Raw genomic sequence first — 19,206 nt, 5'->3', positions numbered from 1 at the left:
AGGCAACATACTAAATGATAAAGATTCTACCAGCTGAGGACAATGAAGAGCAGAACCCCAGCTGACTCATAAAGGACATGTAGCATGAATGAAAAATAAACCTTCATGGTTGTAAGCCACTGAGATGTGGCAGTCGTTACTGCAGCATCACTCGCCTCTCCCTGCTGGGTAAGCCTGAGCTACCTCACCATTCCCATGATGCATCTCTACGCATGAAGACTTAAGAGGATAAACAATGCAGCACATCAGAATGCAACCTCATGAAACATTCCAAATTCCATGTCTCACCAGCATTCTTTCTTCCTCTTGGCTTATATTAGGGGTGGGGGATGTGGTTCATTACAAAGAATGAGTATTTTGATAGCTTCTCATTCTTGGAACTATTATGCAGGTAAGTGGCTGGTGGAAATTTCTTGTAGTCTTAGAGTTAAAAACAGAATGAATTCGATTATTTCATTAAGCTCAGTGCATTATGACCTCAAATGCATCATCCTGTCCTTACACCCATACATGAGCAAAAATCTTTGGCTTTCTTTGAGGCTTTTTATCTAGTCATTTGAAGCACTTTATGTTTCCTAACTTTACAAGCACCAACGTCACAGTAACTTGCTGCTTAAATCACATCATATTTCCAAAATAATAGTTATAAATTAGTTCCTCATGGAGTAGTAAGGGGGCCTGTGTGACCTTGGGTAAGTCACTTAGCCTCTCTGGGCTTCAGTTTCCTCCTCTGTAAAACAGAGATAGTAATAGTGTCTACCTCCCAGGGTTATCATGAGAATAAAGTTGGGTTGTGCACATTCTATCTGATTTTAATTAGTGCAGCCCTAACTGGTTTGGCTCAGTGGATAGAGCATTGGCCTATGGACTCAAGGGTCCTGGGTTCGATTCCGGTCAAGGGCATGTTGCGGGCACATCCCCAGTGGGGAGTGTGCAAGAGGCAGCTGATCGATGTTTCTCTATCATCGATGTTTCTAACTCTCTATCCCTCTCCCTTCCTCTCTGTAAAAAATCAATAAAATATATTTTTAAAAAATTAGTGCATAATATTAACTAGTTTGAGCCACCCAATACTTAGGAATCTAGGAAGTAAAATCATTTCAGACCTTTTGCTTTGCAGGAAGGATAAATTTAGAAACTATTTAGTGATAGTTTTTTGGAAAAGATGTAAAACCATGGTTGTCTTCCTGGTGAAGGATTTAACTTTTGGAAACACAAACAGATGGGTAGACAAGTAAGTATTGCTAACAGTTTGGGAAATTTTTCTGAACTCCCTGCTGAGAGCACATATCCAGATGGGAAAGTCTTTAAAGGACTGGACTCATTTATAGTTTTTCCATCTTAAATCTTTATACTTTTCCAGGTTTATAACAAAGCTCAGAAAATGCTAAAACTTAAAGGAGAATTGAGAAGTGCCAAGGAAATGAAAGATGAGGTAAGGCTTCTAATTCCTGTACATATATGAAGTTGAACCTTTGTTACAAGGAACTTCTTTTCAAGGTTCATAATTCAAAATGCCAGTATTAAGCACCCAGAAATATCACAGACAGGGGTGGGCAGTAGGGCACAGCATTTAAGAGTTCAGTCTTGAGCTGGGTGGGTCTGAGTGCACATCTAATTGCAGTATGGTGTGGGGCATGCTGCATACCCTCTCAGAGCTTCCTTTGCCTTACCTAAAAAATATGAAGAGCCCAACCAGTGCGGCTCAGTGTTTGGGCATCAACTTATGAACCAGGAGGTCATGGTTCGATTCCCAGTTGGGGCACATTCCAGGGTTGTGGGCTGGATCCCCAGCGGGAGGTGTGCAGAAGGCAACCAGTCAATAATTCTCTCTCATCATTGATGTTTCTATCTCTCTCTCTCCCTCTCCCTCTCTGAAATCAATAAAAATATATTTTTAAAAAATATATGAAGAATGAACACCTATTTCAGAGGCTTGCTCTAAGGATTAAGTAAAATATTGCTTGTAAAACACTAGTGCTTGGGACAGAGAAAGCTCTTAAAAATATTAACTTTTGTTGCCAACATTCTCCCTTTATCTAGAATGATATGGAAGTGGAGTGTTCTGATTATTTTAATATTTTGGTCAAACTGTGTTTATGTATTCCCTGACTTGTTCCAGAAAGGATTTAAGGGATAAGTTCTGGCTAGTGTAGGGTTGTCCCACATGACATATGCTTTTTAACAGACCTCCTACCAAGAGGTGAGCAGCTTCTAAAAGCGGTGTTTCAGCTCCTTTCCTGCTGGATTACTAGAGGATAGCCGTACAGGATCTGCTGCGAGCTCTGCCGGAACAAGGATCTGGTATGGATTTTCTAGAAGGGCATTCCTTCATTCAGCTGCTATCATTGGAGCACCTTCAATGTGCCAGGCATTGTCCTAGGCGCAGCGGTTCTCAACCTGTGGGTCACGACCCCTTTGAAGATCGAACAACCCTTTCACAGGGGTCGCCTAAGACCATCCTGCATATCAGATATTTTTACATTATGATTCATAACAGTAGCAACATTACAGTTATGAAGTAGCAACGAAAATAATTTTATGGTTGGGTCACAACATGAGGAACTGTATTTAAAGGGCCAGATGTTTGAGAACCACTGTCCTAGGGGCTGGGGATGAAGCAGTGAACAGACAAAGATCCCTGTTCTCGTGGAGCTTACTTTCTAGGGAAATAATTTCTCCAAGGATATGATGGAGAAAAGTATGTGGCAATTGCCCAGGTGCCAATAAAAGTTGCCACATATTCCATAGGTGGCTGACCTCTGCCATCTGCCCTGTGTATACTGAACTGTATACTTTATACAGTGAGCCAATCTTTAAAGAATTTAGAATACAATAAAATATACACTCATTCTTTACTATATGAACATAATTGATTCCAGAGTTTTTGCTCCCAGACAAAACCCTGGATAAGTGCCCATTAATTCCCATCATCAGTCATCAAAAACTGCAATATTTCTATAGATGGAACAATAAACTCAGGAAGCAAGTTAGGAGTAACACTAACAGTGTTTGAAATTACTGTGGATAACTGTAAACTCTGTTGCTACACAAGGAAAATGTAAAAATTCCTGAAGAAATGTTTCATGTTTGTTTGTTTTTAAACATAACTCTCACTGTAAACTTCTATATGTTGAATGGTAGTGGTGATTAAGACGAATTTGTCATTATCTTCGAAGAAGATAATTTCCCAAAACCGATGACCTTTATGGTGGTGTTAGTTGACCCCAAAATTACTCTGGAAACTTCCACACAAGCTTTCTTGTTTTTTCAAGTGCCAAATACCTTCCTAATGCTCTTGGGATCTGAGAAGACAACTGAATCACAAAGTTTCGGTTTAACATCAGGATCCCACTCCCTCCCCCCGCCAAAAAAAGCATGAGACTATCTGTCAATACTTTGAAGCCTAGAGCAAAATTTCTTCCTTTTTTTAAAATACGTTTTTATTGATTTCAGAGAGGAATGGAGAGAAAGAGAGAGATAGAAACATCAATGATGAGAGAGAATCACTGATGATTCCTGCACGCTCCACACTGGGGATGGAGTTTACAACTCGGGCACGTGCCCTGACCAGGATTTGAACCATGACTTCCTGGTTCATAGGTCGACACTGAGCCACACCAGCCAGGGCTTCTCCCATCTTTTGAAGTACATGTTCAAGAAGGCATGCTCTTAGAAAAAAGATCCATTTAATCCATCAGAAAATTTGCTTCAGCCAAAACCGGTTTGGCTCAGCGGATAGAGCGTCGGCCTGCGGACTGAGGGGTCCCAGGTTTGATTCCGGTCAAGGGCATGTACCTGGGTTGCGGGCACATCCCCGGTGGGAGATGTGCAGGAGGCAGCTGATCGATGTTTCTCTCTCATCGATGTTTCTAACTATCTCTCTCCCTTCCTCTCTGTGAAAAATCAATAAAATATATTTAAAAAAAAAAAAAGAAAATTTGCTTCAGTGAATAACCTATTTTCCAATAACTCTCATGAGCATAGTAGCAACTGCAGTATCAGCACTCACCGTTTTGCCCGTGGTTGGATGATGTCACATGCCTTCGAGCAAAGTGACCAAGTTCCCGCCTTACAGAAGCAAAACTGGGAATCTAAGTGCTGGCTTAAGAGAAAACTTACCTAGCATAGCAGGCTTGTGATTTGAGTCATCGTTAATGACTTCAGGTCTGGGTCAGGGTCGGATGGGGCCTGAGGGTCAGCATTATGACTCTCAGTTCATCTCATGCACTGGTACTGGTTACGGAGCTTTGATTGATGAAATGTCAGATTAAATCAATCCTTACTACATACTGATACTCAAAAGGCATCTGCCTGGAATTTAGCCTTCATAAAGTAGATGGGATTAGAAAACAGTGTTCAGTGACCTCTGCGCAAGATATTAGCAAGAAATTAGGTTTACTGGAAGCTCAGAAACATTTGCCTTTCTGGAGTTCTGAGGTGAGCACACCCTCTTCTTATAATTTCCTACAGTAAAAAATAATACATGATTCAAGGAAATCATTTTATTGCTCTCTCAGCATTTCCACTCTTGTTCTGATAAATAAAAAACCCTGTATGATTGGGTCTTTAGGAGTTAGATTTTTATTTCAAAAGTAAATTTCATTTGACATCCTACAAAACACATTTGTTATTCAACTGATTAAGGAAATCCTCAAAGAAAGATTATTTATTCCAAAACTCTTGTGTTATGAATGAAGAAATTGCCTCAGACTCTCTGAGTCAATGCTAATGTCTAAATTAGATGAGCTCATGCACATTAAAGATCTATTTCTGAAGTCCTAGGCATGCAACAGCATTGGGCTAGCGGGCCTTCGGCTCCGAGGACATCCAACACTGGAGGCAGAGGGGATTTTTTTATTGCCCTGAAAGAGAGAGGACATTTAACTTTTAACTTGGAGAGATTCAGGATGTATAGAGTTGGTGCTTTGTTAATGAGTCTACAGTGTACCAGGCTCCATATAGGACAATCTGGTGGCAAGGTCCTCGCCGTGAGACGCAGATATTCAGCATCAAAGCAAGAGTACAGGGCATGTGCACGGCCATAGAGCAGGGATTGTACTGTCACCTAATCTCTTCATAGATGCCAAGGAAAGATAGGAGCAGGAGAGGAGGGGATCCCTAGGGTCTCACTCCCAAATGAGCCTCTGTATCCTGTTCCCACCAGGGCAGCAATGACACAAGGGATTTTAAAGCAACAGAATCAAACTGCTGCTCCTTGTCCGCTCAAGGGTTTCATTTTCCAGTTAGAAAATAGTGTCTGTACACTACTTTTTTTTTTTTTTAGCTGCTCTACACATATTCTCTTAAGAGAGTCCCTGGTAATTGCCTTACTGGTAATTACATGCTTGGGGCAGTTTGACATCCACCGTTGTTTTTCTGAAAGTGAGGAACAAGAGACGGGTGGAAGAGAGAGAGTTTTGAGATAATGAAATCCTTTTAATGATAGAGCCATGCCGTTAACCTAATTAAACTGTAAAGTGGTAAAAAAAAAAAAAAAAGTCCAGGTACTAAATGGAAATGAAGAAATAAATCAGCTGAGACAGCAGCACTTCTGGGAAACCTTCTGAATTCCGAATAGTCTGACATTGTAGTGTCCGATGCCCCTGGTTATTCTCTGGCCCCTCAGCTTTGTAAAGAGGTCTCTTACACTGACCTGTCCAGAAGGGCTTGATTTATGATGTCCATATGGGAAGCCAGAGCCATCGGTGGGATATGGTGACAGAGCACTGGCTACAGGGTCGGGAGAGCAGAATTCTCCTCATCCTGCTGCTAACTAGCCATGGGACCTTGTTGCTTGGGTCACTTTCCATTTCTTTGCACCATGGCTTCTGTGCGCTTCTGCACCTGCAACTCTCTTAGAAAGAAATGCCCTTGGGCTATTGGGGTCACTTTTCTCAGAAGAGCACAGAACTGGAAGTCCTTGGGAACCTTCCTCCCATGGGGCTGCCCTTAGCCATTGACTGGCTGATGCCGAGTCTGACAACCCGGCTTTCTGTGCATCTAATCAGGACAGACTCTGAGGTGTAACTTACACTCCAGAGCTCCCGTGGGATCAGGCTAAAGCTACTGCCCTCAGGACTCTGTCTGAAATCCTGCCCTTGCTTGGCTTCTTCTCCTCCCCTGTCCTGCTTCCCCCACTTCCCTGCTGATTGCTCTGGGGAGTGTTTCTTTAATAGGTGTCATGAATCTTTGTCTAAGAGCTTACTCTGAGTAACCTAACATAAACCAGGTACCTTCCATAAAAGCACCAGCCTCGCCCTGGCTGGTTTGGCTCAGTGGATAGAGCGTCGGCCTTTGGACTGGGGAGTCCCAGGTTCGATTCCGGTCAAGGGCATGTACCTTGTTTGCAGGCTCATCCCCAGTGGGAGGTGTGCAGGAGGCGGCTGATTGATGTTTCTCTCCCATCGATGTTTCTAACTCTCTGTCCCTCTCCTTTCCTCTCTGTAAAAAATCAATAAAATATTTTTTTTTAAAAGCACCAGCCTCATTTCCAACATCTGAAACTCAGAGGTGGTAGGTAGTGCCTGTCTTCATGAGTGTTATGGACAGTCTGCACAGTGTCAGAGCGAAAGCACTGGACAGGATCACAGAGGGCTACTTCCTAATGTCTTTCCACCCTGATGCCAGCCACCCCAACACTGGGAGTCAAAGGTGACACCCTAGTGTAATGGAGCACCCACCCTCTAACCACAGCTCCACACCCCTAACCCCACTGAAGTTACTATACTTCACACTCTCTATTAGTGATCTCAACCACTACTTTCCATTCTGACCTAGCAATAATTAACTCATCTTTTTCACTCATATTCAGAGGCATTGATCTTATATAATCAGCCCAGGGATTTTACTTTTATTCCCATTGGTATATGTCTCCAAAGAAAAAGCACTAGGTTTACAGGTGAGGGAGGTCTCTTGGTTCAGTGGATTGAAGAGAGTGAAGAGACTTCAGAATCCACAGCAACTCCATCACTGATTCACTCATCTTGACAAGTTTTTTGACATCTCAATATGTTGATCTCATCAGTGGCAGACCCATTAATATTCATAGACAATCCACGAGGTGCCTGGAATTATTCTAGGCACTGACTTCCTCTTGCAAAACAGGGGAAGTGTCTGTGAGGCACCTACACAGCAGTGGGCGAAGATTAATTAAATAAGTAATTGTCTGAATAATGCGGAGCACTCAGACACCTCGAGAATGGAGAATGTGTAAGTGTTACACGGAATGAGTAATAACAGCAAAGGGTAGATGGACAAATCTTCAGCCAATTTAAAGTCTCTGTCAACCAGTTAAGTGAACGAAAGTAAGCATTTACTTGGTGGCTGATTAATTGATGCCTCTGTTTTTCTGACGGCCTAGGCGGGGGAAAGAGACAGAGAAGTGAGCAGCCTGAGCAGCAAGCTCTTGAGCCTGCAAGTTGACATCAAGAATCTACATGATGTTTGCAAGAGACAGGGGAAGACCTTGCAGGAGAATCAGCTCTGTGTGGAGGAGGCGATGATGAACAGCATCCACGTAAGGGTTTCAGTAGCTGCTACCACCTCTGCTCTCTTCACTTCCACTCCGCGCCCTTGGACAGGAACAGTAACCGAAAGCATTCCACGAGAACATTTATTGAGCAAGCAATGAGAAAGAATGAAACACATCTCCCCTATCACACACACACACACGCGCACACGCGCACACACGCACACACGCACGCACGCACGCACGCACACACACACTCCATCCTGCCCTCAGGATTTTCAGTCTAGCTCTCTCCAAGGTCATCTACATCTGAGGCTCTGTCTTTTTCCTTATCTTGCCTTGCACACCTGGATTTGTGGCACCTGTGGTCATTGCCCTGAAAGACCAAATTATAGTTATATAAGGAGAGCAGCCTCTCCTGATAGATCTTAGACAAACTTCTACGTCAACCAAAGAATAACACCCCTTCCACCTGCTCAGAGGTGTCACTGCTCATTAGTGCAGCGGGTGCTTTTTTTTTTTTTTTTTTTTTTTACAAAGAAACAGTTTGTATTTTATTTACATTTAGTATTATTTTGTCTTACTTTCAGATGTACAGCATAGTGGTTAGACAATCATAGACTTTTCAAAGTGTTCTCCCTGATATTTTCAGTACCCATCTGGCACCATAAATAGTTAACATAGTATTATTGACTACATTTCCTATGCTGTATTTTCCATCCCATGACTGTTTTGTAACTGCCAATCGGTACTTCTCAATCCCTTCACCTTTTTCACCCAGTCCCCCAACCCATCTCCCCTCTGGCAACCATCAGTCTGTTCTCTGGATCTATGAGTCTGTTTCTGTCTTGTTTGTTTGTTTGTGGGTTGTCTTTTCTTTTATTATTTACTTTATTGGGGCGACATTGTTTAATAAAGTTATATAGGTTTCAGGTATACAATGCTACAATATATCATCTGTATATTGTATTATGTATTTACCAACCCAAGTCAAGCCTTCTTCCATCACCATTTATCTCCTCTACCCTCTTCTACCTCCTCCCCATCCCTCCCTTCCCTCTGGCAATCACAATATTGTTTGCTGTCTGTGTCCATGAATTGTCTTTTCATTTTGTTGATCGTTTCCTTTGCTGTGCAAAAACCTTTTAGTTTTATTTCATTTCATTTGTTTATTTTTTTTTCTTTTGTTCCCCTTGCCCCAGTAGATATTTCAGGGGTGGGGGGAGGGACAAGAGAAATATCCAAGATTTTACTTTCTATGTTTCCTTCTAGGATTTTTATGGTTTTGAGTCTTACATTTAAGTCTTTACTCCAATTTGAGCTTATTCTTGTATTGTTATATTGGAATTCAGCGAGTCAAACAGAAGACGCCACAGTCAGAGGGCCGAATTTGGAGTCTTTATCACAAACGCGGGGGCCGCAAGAGAACTAATGTTTCTCCAAAACCTCACGGCCCCAAATGAACTTAGGGATTAGCTTATAAAGGAAAAGAACAAAACAAACAAAAAAACCGTGTGCTGGGATGGGGGCAGTGTGCTTAGCAGATATCCCGTAAAAAGTGTGCAGCCTTGAGCATAGCTCAGATAACCAGAAGACACCTGGCATGGGAGGAACCCAGGACAGGCCAGACCCCTACGCCAGCAGAGTGGCTTGCAGGACCAGATAATTAAGAGGGGCAGTGACTAGACTATAGGCTGATAGGAAGGTACATTAGGTTACTGGCACAGATTCAGATTGCTAGCCCCTCCCCAAAAATGTCTTATTTTCCCCATTATTTGAGCAAGCGTGCTTACAGAAGCTAGAAATAGCAGAGTTACTTCTATCAGGGAGGCTATCTGGTTTAGTTACTTCCTGTAATTAACAGAACAAAGGACCATCTGTGTTTAGTGGAAAATTTTAAACGGCAGTTCTTACAAAATAGAGGTTACGGGAACAAGATGGAGTGCCTATGGTTCAGATGGAGGGTGAGGGACAGGATGGAGTCAGTCCTTTCAAGGCCCATTGTTCAGTATGTGGTGTAAGAAGGTGATCTAGTTTCTTTCTTTTTTTTTTTTTTTGTATGTACCCAAATTTTCCCAACACCATTTATTACATGGATTGTCTTTACCCCATTATATGTTCTTGCCTCCTTTGTCAAACAATAATTGACCATATAGGCATTGGCTTATTTCTGGGCTCTCCATTCTGTTCCATTGATCTGTATGTCTGTTTCTATGCCAGTATCATGCTGTTTTGATTACTATGGCCTTGTGGTATAGTTTGATATCAGATAGCGTGATTCCTCCAACTTTGTTTTTCTTTCTCAAGATTGCTGTGGCTATTCAAGATCTTTTTCTGGTTCCACAGAAGTATTTGGATTATTGTCCTAGTTCTGTTAAATATGCCATTGATATTTTTTAGCAGGTGCTCTTTATTGCCACATCTGTAGCTCTCTGCCTGCAGCTTTTCTTCTCCATGCGGGAACCCAATCACAGGATGATCTGAAGTGCAAAGCAGCCAGTGCCTCTAGAAGCAGACCTCAATCAATAACTGATGGAGAGACGGTAGATTAAAAAAACCTATCTCCCTTGCCCCTCAGTCAGAAATAATGCCAGGCATGCTCTTCGCTGCGTCCCCAAGTTCCTCAATGGGACCCAGTGCCAGATGCCCACAGTGGTAACTAGCTTGTTAACACCCCCTTTCACAGCTTCCTGCTCTTCCTTGTCTTACTTTCTCCACTACCCGCGCTTCCTAAGGTCACCCCCCACAGGAGCTGCTACCTGACACTCAGTTCCCTGTCACAGGGCTTGCCTGCTTCCAGCAGTACCCAAGCCAAGATCCTCAGCAACACTTTCCTACGCGTGTGTGAACAGAAAGACCTCCTGGCACGGTCATCTTTCTTGAGATGGAGATTTTGAACTACTCCGTGCCTGCCGCCTAAGCAGTTCATCAGTGGAGGCAGCCTTCTTTCAGCCTGAGGTTTCCTCTCTTTGGAAACTCTAGCACTAGCTCCTTAAACCAGTCTGTAAATGTATCCACACAGGCTAGAGGGCCAGCTGAAAAATACTTTCCCAAAGCTCTCTAAACACTTCGGGTTTCCAAGAATTCCTTACTTTGCAGTCTTCATTTCCGTTGAGGGATTTGAGTTCTTGGCAGCCACAAAGCAGGTGCCGGTTGCACAGACCGGTTACTGGACACCCAAGTTACTAGTAGCTGCTTAAGGAACCACCAACTTCTTCAACATTTGTGGTCAAGGGTCTGGTCTCTCTTAATTGTGTCTGTTAGAGTTCTCCTAGGACTTACCACCTCCCTGTAAAAACCACAAATTGTTTCTCTTTAATACCCTAAAAATGCTACCAGCAAAGCAATTCCACCTTATCTTCCTGAGCATTGCTGTTCTTCCCCCAGTAAGTCACAAATACAGAGAAATCCATTGGTTTTCCTAAATGGTTCTCAGGAAGAATATTATCATAATTTACTTCTTTGTAAATATTAATGTTTTAGAATATTTTCACCATTGCTGTCACAAGTTTATTTATTCCCCAAGTCAGGGAAAGCCATGTGGCTTATAAATACCTGGCAACCTGGAAGGAGAAAGATATTAAGTCACATTTTATTATTCTATTTATTTTTCAGAAGGCCTAACAGCTTGAAACAAGCTTTAAAACAGGCTCTTTTTTTCCCCCTAGCACTTAGTGCAGAATTTAAATTGCAGGCTACGCATACAAATACACAATTAGATGTGGACTTATACTCCTCCCCTCAGAAAATCCCTGCAATGTCTGCCTTCCACGAGGAAATGTAATATGGGAACAAAGGGGAAACCCAAAACTTTCTGAAATGTTGACTGATATCTAACAAGGAGCTGGGGAAATAAGCAAGAGGTCATAATTCAGGACCATAGTTATACAAGAAAATTAAAATATTACATCAGATGTTATCTCTGACTAAAGGAGTGGCAGGCAAGGCGTGGGTGGTGAGAAAAGAAAATGGCATGACCTTATAAATCAAGAATACTCTGTGTTCTGTCAACGCGTGTTGCTCAGTGGTTGAGCACCAACCCATGAACCAGGAGATCACAGTTTGATTCCCTGGCAGGGCATGTACCAGGGTTGTAAGCTCCATCCCTAGCATGGGGCATGCAGGAGGCAGCCGATCAATGATACTCTCTCATCATTGATGTTTATATCTCTCTCTCCCTCTCCATTCTTCTCTTTGAAATCAATAAAAACGTGTGTGTGTGTGTGTGTGTGTGTGTGTGTGTGTGTGTGTGTATGTGTTTAAAGAATACACTATACACTATGATTGGGCCTCCTGGAAGAACAGCTTTGCTTAGGGGCTAAGTCCGGCTGTTCCGGTCTGGCCTCAGCTCTTCGTGGCTAGACTCCGCCCTTCGGCATTGGCTTTGGCTGTTGGGCGCTAGTGTCAGCACCTAGGGACTAGACTGGCTCTTGGGCCTTGACTGGGCTATTTGGGGCTAAACTCCGCCGTTTAGGAGTAGGTTTGGCTCTCCCATCTGGGTTCAGCATTAGGCTCCGCCCTTGGGGACTGGCTTCAGCTGTTAGGGACTAGGTTGGAGTCTTAGGAGCTAGGCTGGCTCTTTGGGGCTGGGCTCGGCTCTCTGAGGGTCGGAGGTTCGACTCCTAGGCTCCGAGGCAAGGCTAGTCTGGAGGCTAGCATCAGTCTTTAATGATGTCCCACTGCACATTGACACATCACAGGCTTTTTGCTTGCGTTGGCAGTGGCAACTTACAGTGAGTCTAAAGGTTTCTGAGCACCAGACTGGCCTTCAGGAAGCAGACGCTCATTCCAACACCCGCCCCATTCCCTCTGACTTCCATCATGGGCCTCTCCAGAGAGCAGCAGCTGCCCTGACTGGTTTCATTTCTGTGTACACCAACTTTACACGGCATTATAAAAACATATTTACAGACTTTCCATGGTGTTCCTATACTCAGGAGCAGAGACCCTTTCATCAGAAGGGATTATTTCTAGGGCTGTGCAACATTCAAAATGATCAGATTCCTTTGAGAGACTCCAGAGACTGTTACAATCAAATTGACCTGAGCCCTTCGGGACTAGGCTCAGCTGTTCAGGACTAGTGTCAGCACTTATGGACTAGGAAAAAATCAATCAATCAATCAATCAATCAATCATACACTGTGCTCTAAAACCCAGTGAAAACTGAAGTAAAGCAAGTGACATGCCAAGGTGCAAAATTTAAGAGGCCCTCACTCTTCAGGTGTCATCCCTTCACTTACTGAACTCCCAACTCCCGACCTCGAGAGTAAGAGCCTCCTTGGTATTTGCATGTCAGTTGCTTCACTCTAGTCCCTACCCTGCCCCAAAATCAAAAGACTGCCTCAGTTGCCCTGACCGGTGTTGCTCGGTGGTTAGCCTGTTGCCCTACACATCAGAGGTTCCCGGGTTCAGTTCTGGTCAATAGCACCTACCTGGGTTGCAGGTTTATCCCCGCCCCCAGTCAGGGCATATGCAGGTGGCAACCAATCGATGTGTCTCTCTCTCTCTCTCTCTTTCTCTTTCTCTCTCTCTCTCTCCCCATCCCTCCTTCCCTTCCATTCTCTCTAAAAAGCAATGGAAAAAATATCCTCAGGTGAGGATTAGCAACAACAAAAATACTGCCTCAATTAAAGTGAAAGGAGAAAATAATAGAGATATTATGATGATCAAACCAGAAAAGGAAGGGTCTCTAAACAATTTCCCAAACTCCTTTGGCCCTGGTGGTGGTGACATGGGGAGAATAGCCTGATATTCAGTAGGGTTCAAATTGTGAAACTCATCTTTGAAGTATATGGAGGACATTATTTTTAGCGTAAAACTCTGTAAGAAATTTGATTTCTGCAAATAAAAGTAATTAGTTGAATATATACTAAAAGATTGATAGACTCTCAATGAAAATATCACACAGAAATATCATTTTGAATCATTAGGAATAAAAAAGTAAATATATTAAATGCAATGTGGGATCTGGAATTTGATCCTGAAACAGAAAAAAAAAAAAAAACCACACTGGTTGAAAATTTCATAAAATTCAAATAAAGTATTAGTTTAGATAACAGCAGTCTACCAATGTTAATTTCTTAATTTGGACAAATGTATTATGGTTATGTGAATTCTTTTTTTTTTTATTGATTAAGGTATTACATATGTGTCCTTATCCCCCCTTGCTCCCCCCCCCAACTCATGCCCTCACCCCCCTGTTGTCTGTGTCCATTGGTTAGGCCTATATGCTTGCATACAAGTCCTTTGGTTGATCTCTCCCCCTTACCCCCACCCTCCCCTACCTTCCCTCTGAGGTTGGCGGTCTGATCAATGCTTCTCTGTCTCTGGATCTGTTTTTGTTCATCAGTTTATGTTGTTCATTATATTCCATAAATGAGTGAGATCATGTGATATTTATCTTTCTCTGACTGACTTATTTCACTTAGCATAATGCTCTCCAGGTCCATCCATGCTGTTGCAAATGGTAGGAGTTCCTTCCTTTTTACAGCAGCATAGTATTCCATTGTGTAGATGTACCACAGTTTTTTAATCCACTCATCTGCTAATGGGCACTTAGGCTGTTTCTAAATCTTAACTATTGTAAATTGTGCTGCTATGAACATAGGGGTGCATATATCCTTTCTGATTGGTGTTTCTAGTTTCTTGGGATATATTCCTAGAAGTGGGATCACTGGGTCAAATGGGAGTTCCATTTTTAGTTTTTTGAGGAAACTCTATACTGTTCTCCACAGTGGCTGCACCAGTCTGCATTCCCACCAGCAGTGCACGAGGGTTCCTTTTTCTCCACATCCTCTCCAGCACTTGTCGTTTGTTGATTTGTTGATGATAGCCATTCTGACAGGTGTGAGATGGTACCACATTGTTGTTTTTATTTGCATCTCTCGGATGATTAGTGACTTTGAGCATGTTTTCATATGTCTCTTGGCTTTCTGAATGTCCTCTTTCAAAAAGTATCTATTAGGTCCTTTGCCCATTTTTTGATTGGGTTGTTTATCTTCCTTTTGTTAAGTTGTATGAGTTCCCTATAAATATTGGAGATTAAACCCTTATCGGAGATAACATTGTGAATTCTTAACATTTAGGGGAAGCTGGATGAAGAGTATATGAGAACTGCCTATACTACTTTTTCAATTTTCTAGAAATCTAAAATTATTTCAAAATAGTTTTTTTAAGTAAATCTCTGGTAAACAGAGATCACTGATGAGAAGAACACCTAAACCATGAAGGTGCATGCCAAAGAAATGCATGTAACTTAAACATTTAGTTCTATGTTCAAGAAAGTTTAAATCCCTAGAAGGGTAGGTCAATTGGTTAGAGCATTATCCTGATATGTCAAGGTTGCAGGTTAGATCCCCAGTCAGGGCAAGAAGTGTAATTTGTAGAAGATATAAAATGCAACAGATAAACCTATCTAGTGATCTAACGCTAAACTAGAATTACAAGAGAAATATCTCAACACCTCAAGTAAAGGGGAAAGATGTTCATGACAATGACCAGAAATATATGAGACTTTCAGTTCTTAAATGAAGAAAAATATCAGCAGGGATCTGTTATCAGAGCAATGCCAACCTGAGACAGAAGAGAGTCAATGAAAACTAGAACAGGGAATAAAATAGTTAAAAGGTATTTTGAAAGCCAACTTTAGGCAAATCAGCAGGGCCTTATGACATATTTCGAAGAGTACTTAAGGAATTGGCAGGTGTTATTACATAGCTGCTAGCGATTATTTTTGAGAACTCAAGAGGATAAAGAAAGTCCCTGTAGGCTGAAAGGGTAAATGAAGTGCTCATCTTTTTAAAAAGGGAAAAAGGACAATCTTGGTAATTATAGACCTGTCAGCTTAACTTCAATATCAGGGAAAATGTAGAACTTAACATCAATCAATTAGCATCAACTTGAAAAGCACAGAGTATAGGGTGGAAACCACTGTGACTTCTCAAAAGGCAAATCATGCCGGGCCAATTAATTTCCTTCTGTGATCAAGTGGCCACAGAGGCAAGAAGGGAACAATAGCTATACTCTCGTTGGCCATAAGTAGGGCTAAAAGATTGACTAAATATGGGAACAGGTTCCTACAGGTAGCCAGTGCTCTTCATCTTTTAAAATAGTTGAGGCCTGGATAGAAATCTATTTGAGAAGCACAGTGGACCACATGGCCTCCAGAATCATGTCCAACTCTCGATAATCATTCTAAGAACTAGTCTTCCATATCATTTCCAAGTTTCTCATTTCCTCCAGACCTCAGTTTAAAGGTCAAAGAAGACTCTAATAAAATATCTATCTTCATTGGAAAGAAAACTTTTTAAAAAGATGACAAAAAAGCAATAGGAAATGCATTAATGCCTTAATGATACTGATCTTTGGCACATACAAGTGAAATGTAGACCTAATTCATAGCATGTCATTGTCTACTCATTTAGAATTAAGAAAAATAATCTTTTGAATACTTAAAGATAAATAAGTAGAAATTCAATAGATTTGAAATAAGTCTAGGCATTTCTCCAAGTCTTTGAAATTTGATTCCTCTAAACCAGCCGTGGGCAAACTACGGCCCCGCGGGCTGGATCCGGCCCGTTTGAAATGAATAAAACTAAAAAAAAAAAAAAAAAAAAAAAGACCGTACCCTTTTATGTAATGATGTTTACTTTGAATTTATATTAGTTCACACAAACACTCCATCCATGCTTTTGTTCCGGCCCTCCAGTCCAGTTTAAGAACCCATTGTGGCCCTCGAGTCAAAAAGTTTGCCCACCCCTGCTAAACTCATAGTTATCTATAGCATGCAAATGTTTAAAGTTCTTATCCAAGAAAACTATACATGTATAAGCGCACATGTATACACACACACACACATACATACATATTAATTCCAAGTCACTTCTCCCTGAACCTCATTTACAGGCAAGGGGTGAGAATTCTTTTGAAAAGAATAAAAGCACTTAACTGAAAATATTTCATATAAATCCTGGAAATTATAGCTACACAAAATAAATACAAAATTTTGCTTTCTTTGGCTCAGGAAAGAAGTCTTGTCAACCCCCCTCTCCCTCCCCCCCGCCCCCACCCCCACCCCCACGCAAGAAACCGGAGATTCAGGCCAAGAGTTCAGCTGGTCTTGACCTAGGGTTTCTTTTGCCTGGTTACTATTGTCAGTTTTCTCTGACTGCCTTCTCTATTCTGTGACATTAAGGATGAAATGAACTTCTAGGAGAGCCGGAGAGTAAATCAGATTGAACAACGCAATCAGCTATAGACTTTCTGGTTCTGAGCTGAACTAAGCCTCCCTTATCTGTGCTGCCCCAGCCACTCTCACTAGAGATGATTTTCTCCTGGCTGCCAGCTCTTACTTAATTAATCTCATTAAAACTCCATCTCTCCAGTTACTCAGACCAAAACTTGGAATTATCCTGTTTGGATGACCATCATCTCCCACCATCTAACATCTAATGCAGCAGCAAATCCTGTGGGCTCTATTTTCAAAATATATCTAGAATCCAGCCATTTCTCCCACCTACTGCTACCACCTTCGTCCAAGCCATCATCCTTTCTCATCCACATCTTTGCTGTAGCCTCCTGGCTGGTCTCCGTGCTTCTGCCTTCCTATAATTGATTTTCTTTTTTTTAATATATTTTTATTGATTTCAGAGAGAAGGGAGAGGGAGATATAGATAGAAACATCAATGATGAGAGAGAATCATTGATCAGCTGCCTCCTGCAGGCCTCACACTGACGATTAAGCCCGCAATCTGGGCATGTGCCCTGACCTCCTGGTTCATAGGTCAACGCTCAACCACTGAGCTATGCTAGCTGGGCACCCTATAGTTGATTTTCAATAGGACAGCCAGTATGTCCTTTGTAATAATTACAGGGGACCCCATCAATCTCTCCTGCTCAGTACCCTCCAATGGTCTATCCTGAAAGGAAAAGTCAAAGTCTTTAGAATGGCATATATGGCCCTAAAGAACCTCACCTCTCTTTCCTTTCACCTCACCTGGTACCACTCTCCCTTTCCCTGTCTCTGCTCCAGCCAGAACAAAGTGACTCCTCAAACACCACTGGGCTCCTCTCACCTCCAGGCCTTGCCACTTGCTGTTATTTCTCCCTGAAGTGTTCCTGCTTAGATTCCCATCACACTCCTTCCCTGCCTCCTTCAAGACTTGGCTCAAATGTCACCTTCGCAACGTGGGCCTCCATGAAAACATTTAATTCAGAATTACAGCTGCCTCCATCCTGGCATTCCTCATCCCTCCCCTGCTTCACTCTCTTCCATGGTACTTTTTCCCTTTTTCACTACATAATTTACCAGAAGGCAGAGAATCTGCATGTTTCATAAACTTCTGTATCCCCATTATCTAGTGCTTAGCACATAGTAGGTGAACCATAATATTTGCTGAACAAATTCATTAAATAAAAATATAATATCCACACGACAGCTATTAATATTCCTAGCAGCATTATTTATAACAGCCAAAATCCAAAACAGTTCAACTATTCATTAACTGGTAAACAGATGAACAAAATGTGGTACATTCATACTATTCAGCAATATAAAAATGATCAGAATAGTGATGCTGGCTAGAGTCTGGATGAACCTCAAAAAACATTTTCCTGAGTGAAAGGAACCAGACACAAAAGATGACATTTTATACAATTCCATTTATATGAAACGTCTGGAAAGGGTAAATCCGTAGAGGCAGAAAGCGGATTAGTGGTGGCCTGGAGCTGAGGGAGGAACAGGAGTGACAAATGGGCATCAGGGAACTATTTGAGGTGATGGGAGTGTTCGAAGGCTTGATTGTGATCGTGGTCACACAACTCCAGGTTGCCACAAAGCATTAAGTTGTACACTTACAATGGTTGGATTTTATGATATCTAAAGTATACCTCATTAAAACTGTTAAGAAAAACAGTTTATTTTTAAATGTTTAAAAGTACTCTGTTAATGAAGCCAAGGCCACAAGTTCAAATTCTTGGGAACCAATAAGAGTGCTCATTCTCTATTTTATTTCCTTCTCTCTTTCAATACTTCACTGTGTATAAATCTCTAATCCGGGTTCCACAGGAGCAGACATGGCCCCTGCCTTCCAGGAGTTTATCATCTATCGACAATATGAGGTGCTCAGAAATCAGAATGTGCAGTGCCTTGTTAAGGACATGCCAGTGAAGTCCATGGTATTGATGCAAAGACACCTTTGCAGGGAAAATAGGAAGAAGAGCAGGATTTGCACAGTGTTTTAAAGAATGAGAAGGAGGATAAGAAGCAGACACAGGAGCTAAGGGACACCCTCTTCATCCACCTCTTTCACATGTCATCAGGCACGTTGGGCAAGAAAATATAGACACATTAGTGCAAAGATCTCAATTGTACTAGATAAACAACTCAGGAATATGTCCAACCAGCAAAATACTCGATGTAAAGTAGGTGTTCAACATATGTTTATTGAATGAATGACTGAAAATGTAGGATGATCTAGCAGCATTTCAGGTAAATTGTGGATTGGCATGGAGAAATATCTATCTACCTACCTATCTTTCTAACACACACACACACACACACACACAGCCTCTGCAAAGTCACATCTTCTATCAGCAGAAAGAGACAGAGTCAGTGCCCAGACGTGCCTGAACAATATCTCTGCCTCCCATTTCCCACCATCCAGAAACCTGTTTCCTCAAAACCCCACCCCAGAGTTTACCCTTTTATCTGGGCAATTTTTTTAATATATTTTATT

General features: G+C 41.9%; 1 protein-coding gene across 2 annotated transcripts in view; it reads left to right on the top strand.

Annotated features, from left to right (window-relative positions):
* Positions 1-1,384: 1,384 nt before the first annotated feature.
* PMFBP1 (polyamine modulated factor 1 binding protein 1) overlaps positions 1,385-19,206 on the top strand; it is a 48,708-nt gene continuing 30,886 nt past the window's right edge. The window contains exons 1-2 of one of the 2 annotated variants that reach the window (XM_059667576.1): positions 1,385-1,435; positions 7,364-7,519. In XM_059667576.1, the coding sequence (XP_059523559.1) occupies positions 1,385-1,435; positions 7,364-7,519 (207 nt within the window). Of the gene's footprint in view, positions 1,436-7,363; positions 7,526-19,206 lie in introns of both variants that reach the window. The other variant, XM_059667575.1, reaches the window with a different exon arrangement.

This window comes from Myotis daubentonii, chromosome 15, assembly GCF_963259705.1.
Source record: "Myotis daubentonii chromosome 15, mMyoDau2.1, whole genome shotgun sequence".
Classification (NCBI taxonomy): Eukaryota; Metazoa; Chordata; class Mammalia; order Chiroptera; family Vespertilionidae; genus Myotis; species Myotis daubentonii.
This window is presented reverse-complemented; position numbering and strand designations above follow the sequence as displayed.